Raw genomic sequence first — 21,991 nt, forward strand, 5'->3', positions numbered from 1 at the left:
TTTAAAGATAATCTCTCATATATTTTCCATTTTCTATGATTTTTTTTTTTATAGAGTAAAATTGCAGGGAACACTGATAGAACTGCAGGGTTTAGATACAATGTATTGAATGCGGGGTTTTTTTTTCCCCTCTAGGAAGAGTTCAGAGAACGCTGCACTCAGTGTGCTGCTGTCTCTTGGGGTCTTACTGATGAAGGCAAATATTACTGCACTTGTTGCCACAACGTTACAGAGGTAAGTTACAGATCTCATTTATGAATTTGCTTATGTTTTAAAAATTGCAATTTCAGCCTGATATGTGGCATGGTTCCCAAAGAATTTATCTATTTTTAACCACTCATGCAAAGCCCAGATTCCAAGAATGTAAGTAGTCTTCAAGTGCTTACACAGAGATTAAGAAATTTGTAAATTAGATTTCGGATGAGTTTTTGAAATTATGTTGGACCCTGTATATAAACGATTTCCTGATTCAATCAGATTGTGTAGTATAAGGGGAAATAATTAAAATTATACTTAGAAGATGGTGCATTTCTTTTTATTAGTTAATACTTATTTACGAGTTTTAATGTGGTAGCTTAGAGGTCTGGAAGATGGAATATTGGGAAGATTGAGTACTATTGGAAGTATTGGAAGTATGCTTCACCATTATTTTATCTTTGTGTAGTACTTTACAGATTAACAAGTGTTTTCTTACCCGTTATTTAATGTCCTCCTCTTAACTTGTGAGATATGCTATCATGCCTATCTGTAGATGGGGCAAGTAGGGCTCACCAGTTGAGTGAGTTTGCGAAAGTCACAAAAGTATAAAGTGTTGAGCCAGGACTTGAACCTGAATCTTCTGACTCCAGTATTCATGTTACCCCACCACACCTGCCTCTTAAAATAGAAATTGTCATACTATCCTGTGTGGCCTTGGTAAATGAGACTGCCTTCACATTGGAAGTGCTAGGTCCTGTTTTGGTTACACACCTTCGGGGCAATATAACGAAAATAACCAAGGGTGTGGCCAACCTGCTGTTGGACAGGCTAAACTCCTCTCTGGAAAAGGATTTGCTCTAAGTCTACAGGGCCAGGAAGGGACAAATATTACCTTTACCACATAGGCTTCAAAGAAGCACATTTGGGACAGATAAAAGTAGCTGTGTCGACTTCTGCTTCTGGCCAAGATGAAGTAACGGGATCCAGATTTACCTTCCTACCTTAAACAACTAAAAACCCGGGAAAAAAAAAAAAATGAAGCAAGTAAAAAAAAAAAATTTCCCTTGAGAAAAGTTGTTAATTTGGCTTGCAACTCAGATCACCCAAGAGCTTTTCCTTGAGGCAATCGTTCTTCTGTCTGCAGCGGAAGTTCTCATGTCTACTCCCATTTAGTCACACGGGATGTTAAAAAGATCAGTGCTCGCCTGATGAAATTGTGGGGGTGACGGATATGTCCATTATCTTGATTACAGTGATGGTTTCATGGACACACACACACATATGAAATTATGGACTTTAAATATGTGCAGTTCCAGCCTCTCTGCTTTGCTGCATGTCAGCCACTGGCAGTTACACTCATCACTGCTTTTGCACCAGCAGTGTAAATGTAAACACAGTGAAGGAAGGTTGTGTCTAAATGGACTATTTGCCATTAGCAGATGAAGTCAAGGTACTATTTTTGTAGACATTAAACTACATTAACTAATTGCATATTTTATTTCTGTCTTTGATAATGTTTTTATTTGTTTTTATCTGATAAAATCTGCTATAGTCATATTTTAATTTGAATGACCCAAATACCACTACCTAGTTCCACATTTGAGCGACTATCAACCTCTGTGGAGTAATTTGTTAAGAATGTAGCATTCTTGAAAGTGAGCAACATTTTTATATAGGCCAAGAATTTAATTCAGTGCCTTCCATGTGGTAGACAAAACCGTGTGTTGCACAGCTTCAGTGGTTACTCTGGGCTTGTGGCAGTCCAGGCATGGTCTTCATATAGAACATGATTTGCCAGGCACTGTCTGGAGTGTGGTATTGAGTGTGAAGGTGTTGAAATCCATTAGGCGGGGAATGGCTGACGAGACTGTCGTCACACCTACGAAGAGCAGAAGTCATGATACAACTTTCCCTATTTTCCTCCCCTCTCATTGCCCTCCATCTTTCTCCATATATAGCCCTCAAGCTCTACATCCTCCCTGCAGTCTGGAAGGAGCCTTCTGGATTGATAAAGGAATTAGAATGTTCTCTTGGTATATTTTATATAGGAAAAATTTTTTCAGGTTTTAAATCTGGCCAATTTGTATGATAGATATTCTTGCAAGTATTTCATGGGTATGTAATAAGGTGTAGGCTAGAATCGCATGAGTTTACTAGACTTTTGTGACTATAAGAGCAAATTTATTGTAGAAAATTTGGAAATTATGAAGATGAGAGCTAAAATCACCTATAATCTCAATACACAGCATTTCAGTAGCTTCTGTCTAGTGTCTTTTTTTTTTTTTCTGTATATCAGAAGGGAAAAGGGATGTATTATTGAATGTTCTGTCTTAATAAATTATTTCCCTGCATCATTCTAAACATTTGTGGACATTTTAATTGACTGTATAAGTAGTCCATAATACAACCAACCATCTAGTAATTTAATAAATTATAGCTCCAATTTAGATTTTTAGCTTTTTCTAGCTTTTAGTTATTTCACATTTTATCTAGTCAGATTTTAAACCTTTTTTTTCTGCCTGCTCTTTAGAAGTTTTACCTAAAACTTCTAAATGTCTCTCCTGGGAAACTGCTTTGGCATGTATTCGGATGTGTCTTATGCTCTTACTGAGGCCAACCCAGTCTGCCAGAACTCCTTTGAATGTGGTGTCTGTGACTAGAGAAAATGCATTCCCAAAATCCTGTTGAAGATAAATTTAATTCTAAATCTAACTTCAGAGAAATATATAAATGTTCCCTGTTAGTTAAAAATCTTCACCTTTTCCACATCATTAAGACTTAATACTTTTTTTGTATTTGTGTGTGAGAGAGGGCTAGAATGTTAGGTACCAAGCCCTGAGAGCACTTGGAATTGAAGACTTTGGGATGAAATTTACCATCTAGTCCTTCCAAAATCCTATTAAGTTGATTAAAAATAAAAAGTAGTACTTTTGTAGTTTCATAAATAAAGCTGTTTTAGAGTATTATTCAAACACACAGAAAAGTAGGATGAAACTAATCTATGTGTAGCTTAGGCATTGCTGATTACAATAAATACAGGAATTATTTTAATTCCAAAATGTGTTTTGGATACAGAAAAAAGTGAATACATTTGACCTTAGGTTTAGTTTGAAACAAATAAAAAATAAAAATAAAAGTTTATTTATTGACAGACATTTATTTAGTGTATACTATATTCCAGACACAGTTTTAGATACTAATTAATTTTGAATGTGAAAGCAACATAAAGGTTAATCAGAATGTCCCAATTTATGTAATTTTCCCAAAATGTTACCATCATTGGTCTTGGCATTCACAGTTTGGTTCTGATACTTCCAGAACATGCTTGGAAATATATTTAGGAAGAGGTAAAGCTATCTTTTTAACGGTCTGTTTCCTGCAGAGATCCAAGGAAGTTATAAGCACTGAGGCTATTCCAAATACTAAAATACAAGCCATCAACCGGGGACTTAAAAGAAAAAGAAAACTTGGTAAGCTCTTTCTTTATATGTGCTTGCATTCATGTTTCTCACCTTCATGATTTGGGGATGTGGAATGGAATATTAAATAGATTCTAGAAAAGTTGCCAGAATTTTAAACAGATTATTCAAAATGGAATTAAAGTGGGTAATTATTGATGGTAAAATTGGAAGCAAGTGTCTTAAAGCGTGTCCTTTTTTATCCAGCCAGTTGTCAGTGAGTTACTGTTCTAGTGCAGCAATTATCATGCAAAAATTAATGATAGCAAAAATAGCATATTTCTATTTATCTGTTGGCATATGTTTTTCTGTTCTATATCATCTATTATGAATGTGATTTTCTGTGCTTTTAAAGGAAAATGCTTATTTTCCGAAACAATTCAGCTGGAATTGTCAGGTTAGGCGAGTTAAACTCGATAGTCAACTTTTAGAAATCCATTACTCACATTGAATTTTGAACACACCCTTTTAAAATAGGAAAAATGATACACACCCTTTTAAAATAGGAAAAATGATTTTCCCTTGAAATAGCCTTAGCATGGGTGTGCTTTGAAAGGCAATCTATTTTATTAATCCAGTGAGTACATATAATTAACCATTATCGAGAAGACTCTGAAGTAAAGTCTACCTGATGCTTTATATTTCCGTGACTAATTACCTAGGACCGGATTCTCAAGTTTGAAACCAGGCTGATGATAATGATGGACTCTTCTATATGTGGTAGCTTTAAGGATACACAAACATGACATATATTATATATGTATAAACGTAATGAAATGTCAATATTAAATACATTGACACTCTTAGATGAATAACAGAGAGAATGTCTAAATGCTAACGTGTTCCCGTTTAACTTTTAATAGTGACTATTTTCATAAGGCTAAAACTTGATTAATTTTAATTAAGTTTAATTAGGGTAAAACCTGAACAATTTAGACTTGGCCTATGTAATAAATAATTAAAATATAGAGTTTAAACTTAAGTTGCTGAAGGAACTTTAGGTGCTTCAAATTAGACATCAAGTGTCTTATATTCAATCTCTTTGACCTTAGTTTCTTCATCTGTAAAATGGGAATGGTAATACCATTTGTTATATAAAATAGGAACCCAGATGCAGAACTTAAAATCTGACTTTGTCAGTTTGTAACAACAGTGTGCAGGAAGGAGAGAGCCCAGATATACAGCTTCAAGAGTTTAAACTCCCTCAGCTTCAACTTGAGGGGTGCACCAAAATTACAGGCTTTCTGTTTTACTCATATACAACCTAAGAGTTAACAGGGATGGGGAGACCTTGTGAGACTAAGATGAGGAAGGTGAGTAGGAGTCCTATGACATTCTGCAGGAGAGAGGGGATCTTGGAGTCATAGTAACAGACTTCAGAAGCTATGTATAAAAAAGCTGATAACGTACTTTTCAAAAAGTATAGTATTTTTTCCAGCAGGGAGGGGTAAAATATAAGAGTCTTAACAGATTTTAACATTTTCTTTAAATGTAGTTCTGTGAAACATGTAGCTGTTGTCTATTGTGGTAGCAAGATTTCTTCACAATCTCTTAGGGTTGTTTTGAGGGTTGAAGAAAATAACCTATTTACAATGGCAAGCACACACCTGGCACCTAGGCAAAACTCCATAAGTATTTGATTCTTTGTTTTCAATTTCTCCCTATAACCTAGATCCATTTCCAGAAAAGCAGAATGCCATCGAGCAGTTTATTATTTTTGAATGTTCTTATTGCCCTTTCTTGTATAGTGACCATCACATCTTGGCTTTTGTTCATCCATTCTCCAAATGCTCATTGTTCCCTTTCTTTGTCATTTGGAACAGAGGGGTGGTATAAGCGGTGGCTGAGTATTGAATATTCCTCCACTCAGGACGTTAGTGGGCATTATTCAGTACCGTATGCATTTTTAAAACTTACTTCACTTTTTCAACATGATGACTGTTCATTTCTCTGCCTTTTACATTAACATTTCAGAAAAACTATAGATAACTTAAAATATTTAAAATCTGATAAATTATAGAAAAATAATGTGTAGCTTTAGCATTCATGTACAAATTTACCACATCGGAAACAAGAGAACCATAAGAATGGAAACCCTATTTAAGGATACAAAAAAATTCCAGTTGCAATATGTAAAACACAATTGTTACTTTGTAGTAGCATTGCAGTTAGTAAATTAGGAATGCAAGTGTCTGAAACGTGTTACTTGTCATTTAGAGAAAGGCTGGGATTGGTATGTGTGCGAAGGTTTTCAGCACGTACTTTACCAACAAGCAGAAGCCTTGAAGACCCTTGGAGTAGGCCCAGAATTAAAGGTAAGTCTGTTTGTATCTAGATGTTAGCTTTACATTTTGTTGTTTGAAGAACAGTAAGATTTAGAGTGAAACGAAGGAGAAAAGTAGAGTTATAGGTAATAACACTGGGGTTACCGGAAGAACCATTTTTCTGGTATTTTTGCTTTAATCTTTTTATTAGACCAGCAATTCTCAAATCGTATTCTAAAGGATATAAATAAGCAGTGCATCTGAAAGAAAATAAAAAAGATTTGAGTCATCAGATATTTAGGAAACAGTCGGTTAAACGAAGTAAAACAACTTTGCAGAATTACTGGTACCTTTTGTGTGTTAATGTGCTTATTAAATTTCCAAAGGGACATAGTATGCAGTATTCATGGTTTGAGAACAGAACCCTTTAGTAAAGTTTGTATTTGTGTGTAGTGTCTATCACTACTCTTGAGTTCCAGAATGTACTTTGGGGGTGCTACCTGAAAGCAGTGGTTGTCAAACTTGAATTTGTGTCAGAATCACCCGGAGGGCTTGCTAAAATACAGATCGCTGGACCCCATTCCAGTTTCTGATTCAGTAGGTCTGGAGAAAAGCCCAAGAATTTGCACTTCTAGCAAGTTCTCAGGTGACACCGGTGCCACTGGTCCAGGGACAACACTTTGACTTTGCTGCCTCTCAGAAGTACCATAGTATCCCTACTGTTATTTGAATTTCATATTTCTCATGTAGTTGAAGCCATTACAAGAATTCTTTAAAAGCCAGTTACTTAGCAACCTGCGGTTTTTGTACATTTGCTTCATGCCCATCATTGGAAACCAAGTGCTAAGAGATCTAGCCTAGTCGGAGAGAGGGTTTTATGTATATGTGGAATGAATAAACACAAAATTATGTAGTGGTTGCTCACAAGTGACAGTAAAGGCAAAAAGAGAAGGAATAAAGATCAACGTCGACTCAAGTCATCAAAGAAAGGTCTGTGGAGGAGGCTTTGTTCGCACCAGTGTCTGGGACGACCCCTAACAGAGTGGCCTCTGGACCAGTGTGCAGCCTGCGGGGACTCTGGGCTGACCTGAAAAGTCTTATAGGAATTAAAAGCTCAAACACATGAAACACCAGAAGTGTATGCGTGATAGTCATTACATTAGGTAAGATTGCTAGTTAAGGAAACGTAGGTTAGAAAATATTTACATAGGACAATATGTAAAGAACAAGAGATCCTGTGGTATAGACGTATTTGTCATCATAACCTGAATCACCCCTCATTTCCCTTTCACCCTAGAATGAAGTTTTACATAATTTTTGGAAGCGCTACCTTCAGAAGAGCAAGCAGGCATATTGTAAAAACCCAGTTTATACCAGCAGAAGGAAAGCCACGGTAAGTCCCAGGTCTGAAAGTGCCACAAGAAGACGTTTCTAGTGAGCGGTAGAGGCGAAGATGGCTTCAGCCTCACCTGGGTTTATGAGGCTGGTCAGAGGATTCTCTGTGAAGAGGCTTCTATTACAGCCCAGAAACAAGGTCACTGATCTAGACATCGAGATTGATTTTGACTTATTTGACTAATTGAAACATAAAGAAATATTTGGTCTTAAGGAAGCAGGCGAGTAAGCCATGAGGCTATCTAGGGGAGGACGTGCAGCTTTCGGGCCTCACCCAACAGCTGCTAAATCAGAGTCTGCATTTTAGCATGGTTCCTGCGTGCTTTCTGTACACGCTAAAGTTTCAGAAGCACTGCTCCAGATGAGAAATGATGGTGGCTGGAACCAGGTGGTAGCAGTGGAAATGACAAGTGGTAGGATTCTAGAGAAACTTTGGATAGAACCAACAGAATTTTCCGATGGATTGGATGGTGGGGTGTAAGAGAAAGAGAGAAGTCATCAAGGATGACTCAGAGATTTTCACCTGAGCTTCTGGAAGGAATTGCCATCAACTGAAATAACAGGTGGGGCAGGAAGATCAATAGTCAGTGTTGGACACGTTAAGTTTGAGACGCCTTTTAGGCATCCAGGAGGAAATGTCAAGTACTCAGTTAGATATGCAAGTTTTTAGGAGAGAGGTCTGGGCTGGAAGTATAAATTTGGAAGCTGTCAATTTATACTATAATCGTGAAATCTAAAATGCCATTGTTTGTAAGATGCACCATTATTTTAGAATTGAAAACAATATCGTAGATAGTATTGAAAACTACAGGATGAGATGACATCGCCAAGGCATGAAGACAGAGAAGAGGACCAAGCACTGAGCTCTAGGCCACGCTAGGATTAAGATGTCTGGGGTAGAAGAAGTCTGAGAAAGGGCTAGTGAAGTAGGAGGAAGCCAAGAGAGTGAGGGGGATGTTCTGAAAACTAAGGAACAAAGTGTTTCAAGAGGAGGGACCTGATCAGCTGCGAGAAAGGCTGCTGCCTGCTCAGGAAGGAAAGAAAGCTAAATGGCGACGAGCGGAGGAGTGGGATCAAAAGTTTTATTGGAATGGAGGAATAAGATAGTCCAGGAGGAGAGAAATCAGACCCTGCAAGTCTGGATAACTTTCAAGGCATCGCTGCAAAGAAGTACAGGCCCAACTCGGAGACATTGTAGGTTGGCTTCCAGACCACTGAAGCAGGAGACTCTCTCTCTAAGGCGAGTTGTAATCTTTTTGCTGGTGGAGAGTCTTGCCTTCAATTTGTGAAAAATGCAACATCTGTGAAGTGCAATGAAATGAAATGCAGTAAAACAAGGTACACCTGTGCAAAGAAATTGCAGCATAGCTGGAGTCAAGGAAGGTTTTTTTTAAGTGGCATAAATGATAGAATGTTCTTGTACTGATATACCCAATACAGGAGAGAGAAGAAATGTTCAATGGAGAGAAAGAGAGTAGAAGTAGAAGTGAATCTTTGAGTAGAGACGGGTGGGGTCGAGTGCACAAGGAAGAAACTGGCTTTAGACGGGAGTCTGGAGAGTCCACCAGAAAGCTCAGACAGGGCAGGGTATGCGGTCACGCTGCTGGCAGATGGCTGCCTGCACTAACCTGTGGAGGTTTCCTTCTGCTTGCTTCAGTTTTCTTGGTGAGTTTATGCTCATCTGCCACTTTATAGTGTACCATGCATCTCACGCGCTTGCCTACAGAGAAGATGTGTCCTTGACGGAGGACACAAACATCATATCCCGGATTTTTAATTTTTTCCTTTATTCTCTTGTGAGTTTCCTTAACATGAGTCTTATCTCCTCTTAATAAGATCTAGCTTCTTGGCCCGCATGGCTGAAAGCATGGCTTTTTGATTGTGATCACTTCCCCCAAGGTAATGTCAGCTAATGAGGCCTCGAGGTAGGCGGCTTTCTGATCTTTGTTAGGGATCCTTTAACTACCATTTCAGTAATACATGTGAAAAAAATTAAACCAGGATATGGGATAGTCTGTCTGTGGGGCTCCGCAGACAGTCGCAGTTCTCCGGAGTGGCTTCTTTTATGGCTTTCGGGATGGAAATTAATTGCATTTAAATTCCTATGCAATAATTTAATTTATATCACCTTGTAACTAGGTATTGGAAGAAAATCCAAGTCATTCAGACTGGGATAGTGAACCCGAGCTGCTAAGTGACTTTAGCTGTCCTTCTTTTGTTGAAAGTGGAGCAGAGTCTCAGCCTGATGTCCACATGCGAAAGCCTTTCCCCATCAACAAAGCATCACAATCGGGTAAAAATGAGCATCAAACGACCTAGAATTTTAAAGTTGGCAGTGCATCTTTACAATAATGTGGTATGCCTAATCTCTTCATATTCCAAGAAGAGGAACTTGGCCTAGCAAAATCATATGGCTAGGAGAGAGGTAAATCAAATAAAATCTCAGTGTAATTTTTTAAAAGGTACATTGTCTCCACATTAGTATTCTTGCGTGATGTTTAAAGGGAGCTAAACATTAAGTGGATCCAGAAAGAAGGAGACTTAACTCAGTAAAGATTGTGTACATGTTGGAGCTCAGAATTTTCAAAGAAAATTTGGAGCAGAGAAATGATAGATCTAGCCGTATGGTAAAGTAGACAAAAGTCAAAAATTATATGCCTCATTTCTAAACACAGACTAAAACAAGCTGAGCAGAATTCACCACATTACATGTGTGTATGTGTGTCTTATTTTCTGGTTGAATTCCATAATTTAAAATAGATAAGGAGTATATTTAAGGTTACAGACATAGACCTTCTCCTCAAAGCATTTATTCATAATTTTAGCCATTTCCATTCTATGTTTTTTAAAACAAAACAACATGGTAGAAAACAGACCTCAAAGAACAGACCAGGCTTTTGTTATAGTTTACTAGAATCTTGATGTGCGCTGACAGAGTTCTTTGGGAGATAGCTCCCAAACCCTCCGGTGTTAGATATTGTTGAAATCTGGGTTAAGTGTGGTTATATAAAATTTTCAACAAAACATTTCTTGTACGGACTGCTGCTTTGCAAGCCCCTTGCCCTCCAAAGATTAAAAATTCCTTTTATCGGCATATCCGCATTTCTTGCTAGACTGCACCGTGACAGATATCAGATAAGTCACTTTTCTGGCCAAGGAAGTAAAGAAGTTGGAATCACAGACTGATCGGGCGGCTCTGAGTTTCCTCTGTGCTTTCAGGCAAGCCTGAGCCCCGTCCCAGGGAGCTGTGGCTCAAAGCATCCCTGCCTTTTACAGCATCGTAGCTGTTTACCTATATTAAGGTTTTGTTGTGTTTTTTAGTGAGTTTTAATAATAGAGCTTTATTTTAGTTTTTACATTAAAAATAACTCTTAATACAACTCTTATTACGAAACTAAAATACAGATGGTCACAAAGAAAGTAAAATTACCAGTTATTGTACCACCCAGAAATAACCATTATTGTCATAGTAGATCATTCCAGAAAGGAATGTACATATGGAGAGAAAGGGAGTTTTATTATTTTGTCTTTGCAAAAATGTGAACTATTTCTTCATCCTTTACATTTTTTAATCAAAGTTCTACATGCATATAATTCAAATATATTTATGAAGCTTGTTATAAAAAATTGTAAAAATAAAAAACAGAAAAATTATATTCCACTGTTTCCCCAAAATGTCCTGTTCTCAAGAGACGTTCGTTTCCAGCTCTTCTGCAGCCTCCATGCTCTGTGTGTCATGCGCGTCTAGTACTGCGTCTTGAGTCCTGGTTCGGGACGTCAGCTGTCAAGTTCCCTCTGTGGATGAGGAAGTCTTAGCTCTTTCGTGCATTCCTCGCTGCCCCTCCTCCCATGGAGTCACCAGCACACAATTTTTCATTTTTCATTTTCTATCTTCCTGATATAATTATTTTTTTTTACCAGATCAATCTTTAGTGCTTAAATTATTATAAACATAAGTGCGGCTCAGAACTGAGCTGTATAATTTACTATAGATTACACCTTCTGTGTATCCTTTGGTTTTTCTTGTGCTGGTACTTGTCTTAGTTTAGTTTTCTATTTATTACTAATCTACAGTTTATTAATAACATATCTCCATACTTCCTCCTAGTTCTGAAAAAAATCTCTCAATTCCTTAGTCTGTCAATTTTATCCTCTAGAAGGCTTTCTGGAGCTTCTGACCCGCTTCGATCTAGAATGCTCTATCTTTAAACCTGTGACCTGGCTGACTTTGATAGCTCTACCACCATCCTGAGGATTTGGTCACCTCTTCTTTTATTAAATTCCTTATTTTCTTGATCCCATTTTATCTTCTTTTCTGATTTATGCATCGTTTTTGTGGAGCATCTTATTTAGCTGAGGATATTGATATCCCCCCGCCCCATTTGATTGTTTTGGCCTCTGCTGTTTATACAGTTGTATGCTGCTTTATGACATTTCTGTGAAGGAGGCACCACATATACACAGTGGTCCCATAAGATTATAATGGATTAGAAACAAAAAGTTTGCGAAATACTGGACCCAACTATGATGTTGAAATTACAGCCAGCTCTAGGTGCTTTAAATAGAAGAAGAAGCTCAATGTGGTGTTCAAGGCTGGGACCAGAATTCCGGGAGGGAGCAAGAGGATGGGGCTGGGGAGTGTGTGTGTGGTGGGGAGCCTACCTGCCCCCCACCCTGCCCTTCGCTCCCCACCTTGCATGCAGACTGTGCACACAACTCACTTTCCTTTTCTCCATTTCTCTATCTCTTGTCCCAGTTCATTTCCTCTCTTCCTCTCTCTCTCTTTCTCTCTCTCTCTCTCCCTCCCCACCCACCCAGTCTCTGTCTTTCTGTCTCTCTCCCTCCTCCCTCTCTCTCTTTTATTATTCCTTGCCTCAAGCTTTAATCTCTGTGTCTCTTTTGATCTCTGCTCTCCTTTTCTTTCCCATTCTCTTCCCTCTCTCCCTCCTCTCTCCCTCTTCCTAAGATCTACTCTCCCTCCCAGGGCACCTCCCTCCAAGCCCGCACCGCCCCCCCACCCCCTACCCCTTAGGTGTGTAGTAGGCTATACTACCTAGCTTTGGGTAAGTATACCCTATGGTCGCATGATGACCAGTTTCTCAGAACGTATTATTTTTTTTGTTAAGTGACACGTGGCTGTAACAGAGACTTTCTTCAAATGTTTCGTGAGCCCGAGATGGCTAGTCTTGCTTAAGAATGGGGACAAAAAAGTTGATTTAAAGCTTTGTACCATGGCGAGTCTCGTCAGCGCTACTCTGCATGAGAGGGTGATCTAGCTGGATTATTTTCTAAAGTGAACCTCCAGCATTATCATTTTGAAATCTTTTCCCCTGGAGCTGATCAGATTTTCTAGAGAAATCTCTTTGAGTCTTCTGGTTGAAGGGTGTAATCTTGGCTGCTTTGGGAAGTGGGCGGGAAGAGAGGGCCCGAGGGAAATGGGGGTTGTCTCGAGACTCAGAAAGTAAACTTTCACTTAACCCTGCTGCTTGATGTAAGATACCCCTACTCTCAACTATATGTGATTGAGGGCCCTATTCTAGAGATCTTTTATTTTACTCTCTCTAGAGGAGAAACTTCCACTTTTCTGCCAGGTTTGGGGAGGAGTAGGCATTTGGCTGCAGGAGCTGGGGTAGGAATCCGAGTGTCTAACTTTCTTAATCTGACTTTCAAGCGGTCCTTCGGTGTCAGCCCTACCTTCACCCCGTTTCCAAGGGTACCTGGTTTTACCAATTCCCGAGCCTTCTTTAGAGGTCCCCAGGGGGGGAATTCGATTGGTTTTTGGTTTTCCCTGTCCTGACTTTGACTCCAGCTTTCTCAGGACTGCTAAGGCAGTAACCACCTGTCTGTGTGCTTTATAGCTTCTAAAATTTTATTGCTGTTGTCTCTTTTTCCAAGTTTTCTGTTCTTGGGTTTATATCTTTTTAAAATGCCTTTATGATTGTTGAAGTGAGACAGAGCAGAGGTGAATGTGTATTTTCAGTCTTTCATCGTAACTGGAAGTTAGTTGCTATATGTCGTTCTATATCTTTTTAACATAATATTTTATGGAAACCTGTATCCTTATATATTCTTTGAAAACAGTCATCCTCAAACTTTAGCAGCCATCAGGATACCTACAAGGCTTGTTAGAACACAGATCGGCATAGCTCTCCAAAGTTGTCAGTTGATGCTCGTGCAGCTGGTCCAGGGGCAATACTTTGAGAACCACTGCCTAAAAACATTGTGTAAATTGTTATGTAGTATTCCATTGTATGGAGTTATTTAATTAATTTTCTATTCCAGTCACTTAGATTGTTTAAAAAAATTTTTTTCGTATTATAAATAGTGCTGCCACAACATGCCTTGACCCTGAATTTTTTCAGAAGTTGAACTGCGAGACCCATTTGTTACCAAATATTTCTGGGGTTCCTACTCCGTGCTTGGGCCTGTTTTGGGCAGTGGGGACACAGTGGTGAGCAAGGCTGTGTGCCTTCAAGGTGTTTAGACTGTAGCAAGAGGAGCTGGACAATAAACGCACATATCAAAAAGAAAAGTTCAGTTACTGGTAAATGCTATGAAGAAAGGGTTTACAGAATTTGGGAAAAGGGATTCTGCAGAATAATTTGGAGAGTTTTTGTGCAGGAAAGCTCGGAGCCTCTCAGATTCCTTCCTAGTCCTGCTTTCTGTCTACCTTCACTCTGACTTTAAACAACAGCTGTATCCCAAAGACTCTGAAATTCCTTTTTCTAGCTCAGTCTCTCCTCCGAACTACAGATTTTTATAATCAGTTATCTACTCAACATTTCCATGTGTCTATTTAATTAGACCATACTCACCCTGCACACTCACCGTGTGCAATTCTGGCGGCTGGATTCCTCTCATCAAACCTCCTCCTTTGCCATCTTCCTTGTCTCAGTAAACGGTATCTCCATTTCTCTTGTTGCTCAGACCAAAACCCTAAAAATCAGACTTCTCTTTTTCTCTCCTATTTCCCATCAGGTCCTTTAGTAAATCCTTTTGACTCTGCCTTCAAATTCTGCGCAGAATCCAGCCATTCCTCACCACCCGCCGTGCTGCCACTGCGGTCCAGGCGGGCATTGCTCCCCCGGAGGGGTGGTGTCCTATGTCCACTCCTGCCCTCCTATAACCCACTCTTCATGTAGCAACCGGAGTGACCTTTTTAAAACATAAATGAGATCATGTTGCTCCTCTGTTTAAAACTCCCCCAGAAACTTCTTATTATACTTAGAATAAAATCCAAAGGACAACTCGTGACCTACAAAGCTCTACATGATATGGTTTCTTACTCTCCTGTATCGTCGTCTCCTCCCCCTTTCCCTTCACCCACGATGCTCTCGCCCCACGGGCTTCCCTGCTGTTCCTTCAGGTTCACTCCTGCCGATGCACCTGGTGTTCTTCCCAAGAGCCTCAAGACCTCCCTGAATTCATTCAGGTCTGCTCAGATGTCCTCTTCCCAAAGACGATCATCTTCTCTGACCACTCCTGTAAAGTTGCATGTCTCTTCCCTTCCCATCGCTCTTTCTATGCCCCACACATTGCCGTTTTCCTGTGTAAGGCTACCGCCATAAGTCAGTTGTAATTTTTTTATTTATTGACTGTCTGCCATTACTAGAATGGAAGTTCCAAGAGAGGTGACGCCCTGCTCACTGTCATTTCCCTTGACCTAGCGCAGTGGCACACAGAACGAGACGAGTAAGTGTGGAGGGAGCGAGTGAGGATAAAATGATGCCCTGTGGTAGAAGATGCCTGGAGGGTGGGAGTGGGGGGCGGTGCCACCCTAGCCAGTGCTCGGGAAGCGTCCAGAGAAGGGGCGCGTGAGAGGAGGCCTGGACCAGACAGCAGTCACACACTTGCGTGTTGCTTCGTAATTGTTTACCCTTTCATGTGTTTGAAAAGTTGTTCATATTCACGTTTAAAAATTCAAACAGGTCAAATCCCTCTTCAGAATTCAAGTCCATCCAGCTCTCACAAAGAACCAACGATTACCTTTTTGACCAATTTCCTCTTAAACCATCATCGCTTTATTGGAAATTGCATTTTGTAAAGATTTTATCAATTACAGCCTAATTTTAATATATTTAAAATACTTCTTTGGATTTTTTAGTGTTTCTTCTTTTGTTGTCCAAAGTAGTTACTTGCACTTTAAAAAAATCTCCATTTGTCCCCTAAGAGACGGCATCCGTCTGTTCTGGCTCTCTCGATGGAGTCGAATATTCACTACGAAACCGGAAAGGGGTTGTGAAGATGACCATGCCAAGGACACTCGCTTTCTGCTCTCTGTCATTGCTTTGGCGAAGAGAGACGATTACTCTTTCCGATCTTCTGAGGTAAGCTGGGCCTCCTGTGATGCTTTTGCCAATTGTCTGTGTGATAGGGGGCATCCTCTGTATATTTTGAATTTTGCAGGACGCTTAAATTGAGGAGGGGACTGGAAATATTGGGGATCCTGAGTTCTAATCCTTCCTGGGCTAGTAATTCATCTCCTTGGTTTCCTTATTTATATAGTGGTAATAATAGTATTTACCTTACATGGAGTGTTGGAAAATTAATTATCTACTGTGAGCAAAATGCTTTGAAGGTGAAAAGTGACATTTAAGTACCCGAGTAGTATTATTAAATATTTTTCATTTCTGAGGGAGAAGATGAACAGATAACCTTTATTTTACATTGGCAAATGGTTATTAGTAGTTACACAAAAGCATACATTGGTGTTGTTAAGAGCTAAAATATAGGTTGCTTGTGTTTATAAGGTAAAATTGAAAATAAAACCAGTGGGTTGGGTAGATAGTCAGCATTTACATTTTTAAAGATAATTTATAGGGTTTTATAGTTAATGAGTACATTATGGCACTGTGCATAAGAATTTCTCATGAAATGGAAGATGTGCCAAAATCATTTATGTGTGAATTTTTTCCCTTGCTTTTTATGTTCTAATTAATAACATTTGGGTTTGATCAGCGTGTAGAGTGGTTTTAAGAGAACAGATTTAGAAACAGATCCCTGGGTTCGCATCCTGGCTCTGCCACTTATATGTTCCGTGACCCGGAGTAAGTTGTTTAATTTCTCTCTGCCCGTCACCTCACTGGTAAAATGGGGCTGATGACGATGTCTGCCTCATAGGGTTGTAACTGCTTTCTATAGCTAGTACTGCATCAAAAGCGCTTGGACAGTGCCCGGCACATGGTAGGAACTCAGTGCTGGTTATTGTTTTTGCTGTCCTCTTCCTCCTCCTCCTGTCTTCCTTCTTCCTGCTTCCTTCCTCCTTCCTCCTCCTCCTCCACATCCTCCTCCTTCCTCATTATCATCATCTTCATTGGCACTAGGCCCTTTGGTTGAATAAACTATGATAGTGCCTTTGATTTTGGCCACATCAACCAAATAACAAGGCTTTTCTCAAATGTGATTAACTCTGTGTACAGATAGTCTATGATTCAGTAAATTTTACTGTTAAGTTAAAAACCTCATCTTGCTCTGTATGCCCTCATTGGGTGATCTCATCTTCTCCCAAGGCTTTAATTACTGCCTCTATGATGATGACTCCCAAATCTGTATCTCCAGCCCAGACTTGCCTACTGAGGGCCAGACCCATATATTATGAATATTATGACATGATATACAACTGCTTGCTGGACACTCCTTGTGTGTCTTTACGGTATCTCAAAATCAGCATGACCAAAAGAGGTTCATCATCTTTCTCCTCAGTTCAGCTCCTTCTCTGGTGTTTTCTTTCTTTGTAAATACCATGCACGCTGTTGCATCCTATTCAGAAACCTAAGCATCATCCTCGACTCTTTCCTCTCTGCATATACAGTTAGTCATTAGTGACTGGAATGAGGCACATAGGCTCAAGATGTGTTTTGGAGGCAGATATGACTTAACTCTAATTCAGCGCTTCTTATATCACCTGGAATGAAGAACCAATTTGTTAAATTTCCATTCTGTCAGAGATTAAAACTTTTGAAAAATATGATGAAAGTGTAAATAGAGACAGGGTTTCCAGGGGACATGGCTACAGTAGTGGTCTGTTGGTCAGGAGGGGTTTTAGTGTGTGGCATTCCTCTGTCAACGTCCTAGATCCAGCCAAAGACTCATCTGATAAGACTTACCAAGGGAAATAGACTGTTCAGGACTTTGACGCGGTGGCTGTCTTTTGGAATAGCATGTACTTTTCTGAAAGGAAATTCAAATTCAAAAAGAAAAAAATACCTGGAAAAAGGTTAGGAGCAGCACTATTTATAAATGATGTAAATTGTTAAAACTCCGGATGCCCAAGACCTGCTCTGTGCCGACTCGCCTGCTTCCCCGGGCAGGTTTCTGCTCCTGCGGCCCTGTGCCTGCCTCTGGGGGGACACGGCGGCACTGTCCATGTCGACTCACCTGCAGGCTGACTGTGTGACCTGCTTGGGTCATGGCAGGAATTTTTCATGTCTTACTCATCTCTGAACTCCTAGCACTTCATACAGTGCTGGGTGCATGTGTGCGTGTGTGCATGTGGTGCGTGTGTGTGTGTGTGTGTGTGTGTGTGTGTTATCACATGGGAATGACTAGATAATTAATGAATATGTTAACATCATGGAATACTAGATAGTTATAAAAGCGATAAACATGGAATACATCTTGTATATAAAATAATATTGAACCAAAAAAGTCCTTTCAAAATAATATAAATACTGATTACTGTGTACAGATACTCTTCTGTGAATTAACTAATGAAAACCTGGGTGGGGTGGTTTTCCTTATAGGGCTGCTGTAATGAACCCTGTTTCATCATTAGACTTTATAAAACACCATTTTACATAAAAGATTTACTTTAATTCTCCACTTTTAGTAGACTAAAAAGTTTAAGAAATTACATTTTTAATTTGAAATTAAAGTTGAATCAATATTGTTCTTTAACTGCTAGCTCTACCAATCACAAAAACTTTAAAGCAAAATATTTTTTATACTAACTTATTCCTGTCTTTATCTTATTTTCCTTAACAATTTTCTTATTTAAAAAAATCTGATATATAGATATGTATATATAATGGTACAGATTGCATTACCCTTATTCCTCATTCTCTATTCTCCCCTACTTTATTTTTCCCCTTAACTGTTTTTTTCTATCTAACATACTATATCTTTCACTTATTTGTTTTGTCATCTTCCTCTTTTACAATAGAATGTAAACTCCTTAAGAACAAGAATATTTTCCTATTTTGTTTACTGCTGTATCCCCACAGCCTAGAATAGTGCTGGATGTATAGTACTCAATACATTTCTGGTGAATTAATTATAAATAATTATGTATGTATATTTATTTATATATGTGTGCTATTTTCTTCAAACTCAGTAATTTACTCAAAAATATTTGATTAACTGCTGTGTCCCAGATGTTGGGAGGAGGTGGTAAGCAAACGGGCAAGGAGGCTTCCCTTAATCGTTCTTCCACCGACAAGCATGTACCATGCACTGTCGTAGGTACTGGGGACAGAAGGGTAGACAAGGAAGGTGTCCCAACACAACAAGGGTCAAGGAAAGTCCCCCTAAAGAAGCAATTTAAAAAACGAGTAGGAGCTCATCATGTGAGGGGAGCTGTGGAGAGAAGGAGCTGCCATATCTGCAAGCCTGGCGGAGAAGCAACAAGATATACACTTTTTAGAAATAAATTGTTCATCTACTCAGAAACTTAAGAGATGATGAGATAATTGACTAAATGTTTTCTCCATGCATGGGTACAGAGAATTATAGATATTTTCAGATTTATCACCCTTAAAAACATAATAACAACACACTGAATTGATTCTTACCTTGTCTTTGAAATATAACATTTTCAACTCTCATTTACTTTGCTAATTCAGTACAGATCTCTTACTGAAACTTTTTTAAAATTAAATTTATTGGGATGACACTGGTTAATAAGAAACTCTTTCTTAAAATATAGATTTGTTGAAGAGGACCATATTCCTTACATAAATGCTTTTCAGCATTTTCCAGAGGAGATGAAATTATATGGGCGTGACAAAGGAATCTTTGCTATAGAGGTAAGTTATTTCCTTTTTTCTTTTGTAGTCACTAGTAAGACACAAGAGTCGTATGGTGATTTATATTCCTTGCCTGACTTCTTATTTGGTGTTAGAGTTTTTTAAAAATGTCGTCTAGATCTTCTTCTGTCCAAATATGGAACATTAGTCATAATTTAATGAAGAGTAGAGTTATAATTTTTTATTTTCCTTATGTGGCTTCTAATCCTTTAGGTTATCCTCAGAATATAACTATGCTATAAGGTATGTGTATTGCAGACTGGTATATTGTTGAGACTAAACTTTAAAAGTTTTACATAGAGACCTTTAATTTCAAATTTCAAAAAAAAAGTTTTTTGTTGTTATCTGTATACTGCATCGCTTTGGATGAAAGCAACATAGTATAAAATAAAAGAATAAATAAAAGAAAGTTATTACCTTGTTTCAAGAGGCACTAATTTTTAAGTCCTTTGCTCATGTTAGTCTTTTTCTAGATCTGTTTTTAGATGCCTCCAATGAAGGCTTCTGCCTTGTAATTATGAGTCTTTATCACTATTTATAATACTCAAGTGTTAATACGATGTGTTAATTTGTTCTGCATCAGCAGGTTTCAGTGTACTAAGTATTAATATCAAATATTATCCTCCATTTGCCCTCTTAGGGAGTTATTTTCATAGGCCTTCCTAATCTTCATGAGCTTCACATTGTTCGCAATTTAATTGGAGAGACACTTGTGATCCTTAGTAAACCCCTGCACGATAAGTATGGTTCTCTTTATCCCAGTTTTACGTGCGAGCAGATACCTCAGAAAGGTAGAATGGTTTGCCAGGGTCATGCAGTTGGTGGGTCCATTTGCTCACTGCATCATCTTTTGCCCTGTTTGCCTGCTCCTCTGCCCTCCTCGTCACCCTGGTTCCTCAGAGCACTTAAATGGGTGCTATGAAAATATAACAATACGATGTGTTAATTTTGAAGCACTGAGGCAGAAGGAAATAGATGAGCGGAAATACGGATAAATAAGCTTGCCACATACCATAACATTTTGCATCGGAGGTTATAAGTTTTAGCAGCATTTTACATTGACTTAGAATATTGGTTACTGTAGAGACGATTTGAAGAGAACATTAGATTTTTCAACTAGCAATGGCTCCACCCTCACCACATTTGTGCTGGGGCAGTTCTTATAGATGTAGAAAGCAGAAAGCAGGCTTGAAGGTGAGTTCCGAGTGCTGCTTCCTTAAAATCACCATTTATTTCATACCTGGGAGAGAGAAGACGAACTCCAAGTGCGCTGGCGCTCGCCCATCCAGAGGCAGCACGAGGAAGGAGGGCGCAGCTGCAGCTACCGCTCGGCCTGGACCAACAAAACAGAAATAATAGTGGCGGTAGTGCCCATCAGGCACCAGGCCCTGTTTGAAATCGTTTATAAGCTCATTAATTACACCAGGCCTATGAACTATGTAGTATTATTATCACCCCTTTTTCACAGACGAGGAAACTGAGGCACAGAGAGATTAGGTGCCTTGCCTGGTATTGTCGCCCTGAATATCGTCCAGCATAGCCAAGGCAGTCTTACTTTGGAAGGAGACAGAAACGAGGGACCATACCAAGCAGTGATGGTGGGGTGGGCGGGCGGGGAGCAGCAAGGTCAGGAAGTGGGAGTAGGTTACTGAGGCAAAAAAGGGGCTCCATATTGGTTACCAAAACCACGAGGTGGTCCTGTGGCAGAGAGGGCTGCCAGAACCAGAAAGCGTGGGATAGAAGAGCCCACTGGAGTGTGGTACAGGCCAGTAGTGACCATGGGGTAGCAGTACATGTGTCCTGACATGAGGCACAGACTGACTAGCTAGAGCAGCCTTCCTGAAGGGTGGACCTTTATAAAAAGGCAGGTTAGTCTCTTTCTCAGCTTGGGCAGGGCTGTGATCGTTTACTTAAAAGACTGTAGACACAGAGGACACGTCCTGCTTTTCCAGCCAGCACTCCAGACCCCGGCTAATTTGTCGGTGATGTGGTGGAACTTGGGTAAAATCGGGGAGGGAAAAACTCAGTGTAAGATGCACCTAGCATGTTAGGAGCCCATCTCTTCATGTCTGGGAAGAGAGTAATACAGGTTCTTAGTTTCAGAACGAGCCTGTACTCACGGTCAATTAGTTTTTCATCTTTTTTTGATGGCATCCCATGCTCAGTGAGACAGGAAGTCTGGACTTCCTGGGCATTCCTTGGACACTGCTGATACCACCCTGAAACTGTCACAGAGGGTTTTGTTTTGTTTTGTTTTTAATTTAAAGAATTGATTTTAAAACCTGCATAATTTATTTATAAGTAATTTTATATTTAGCTGCTAAAAGCCCTGTTTAAATGTTCTGGTGAAAGGAAAAGACTTTGGGTTTAATAATTCTAGGTGTGTGTTTTTATATTTGTTCAGTTTTCCTAGAGGGACCAATGGGACTGAGTTATCATTTTTGCATTGTTAATCTTGGTTAATAAAAAATTCTCTTTCTCTCCTTCCATTCTTTTTTGCCTTCCTCCCCTCTCAATCCCTAGTATGGTCTTTATTTTACATCCTAACTGGCTGAGGTTTAACTTGATTTCTCAGAGCTGTCCACCATTCAAGTTATATGAATAATTTTTGCTTGGTTGAAATTATTTACAGTTTTTCCTAGTGTCTAAAATT

The 21,991-nt window shown here is 39.2% G+C and overlaps 1 protein-coding gene across 3 annotated transcripts in view; it reads left to right on the forward strand.

Moving 5' to 3' along the window:
- Positions 1 to 21,991, forward strand: part of TAF1B (TATA-box binding protein associated factor, RNA polymerase I subunit B) — a 59,729-nt gene that overhangs the window by 1,425 nt on the left and 36,313 nt on the right. Inside the window, exons 2-8 of one of the 3 annotated variants that reach the window (XM_006910227.3) lie at positions 136 to 234; positions 3,581 to 3,668; positions 5,874 to 5,971; positions 7,218 to 7,313; positions 9,455 to 9,608; positions 15,486 to 15,642; positions 19,239 to 19,338. In XM_006910227.3, coding sequence (XP_006910289.1) covers positions 136 to 234; positions 3,581 to 3,668; positions 5,874 to 5,971; positions 7,218 to 7,313; positions 9,455 to 9,608; positions 15,486 to 15,642; positions 19,239 to 19,338 — 792 coding nt within the window. The other 2 variants (XM_025045724.1, XM_015588256.2) reach the window with 2 other exon arrangements.

This window comes from Pteropus alecto, unplaced genomic scaffold, assembly GCF_000325575.1.
Source record: "Pteropus alecto unplaced genomic scaffold, ASM32557v1 scaffold61, whole genome shotgun sequence".
Lineage (NCBI taxonomy): Eukaryota > Metazoa > Chordata > Mammalia > Chiroptera > Pteropodidae > Pteropus > Pteropus alecto.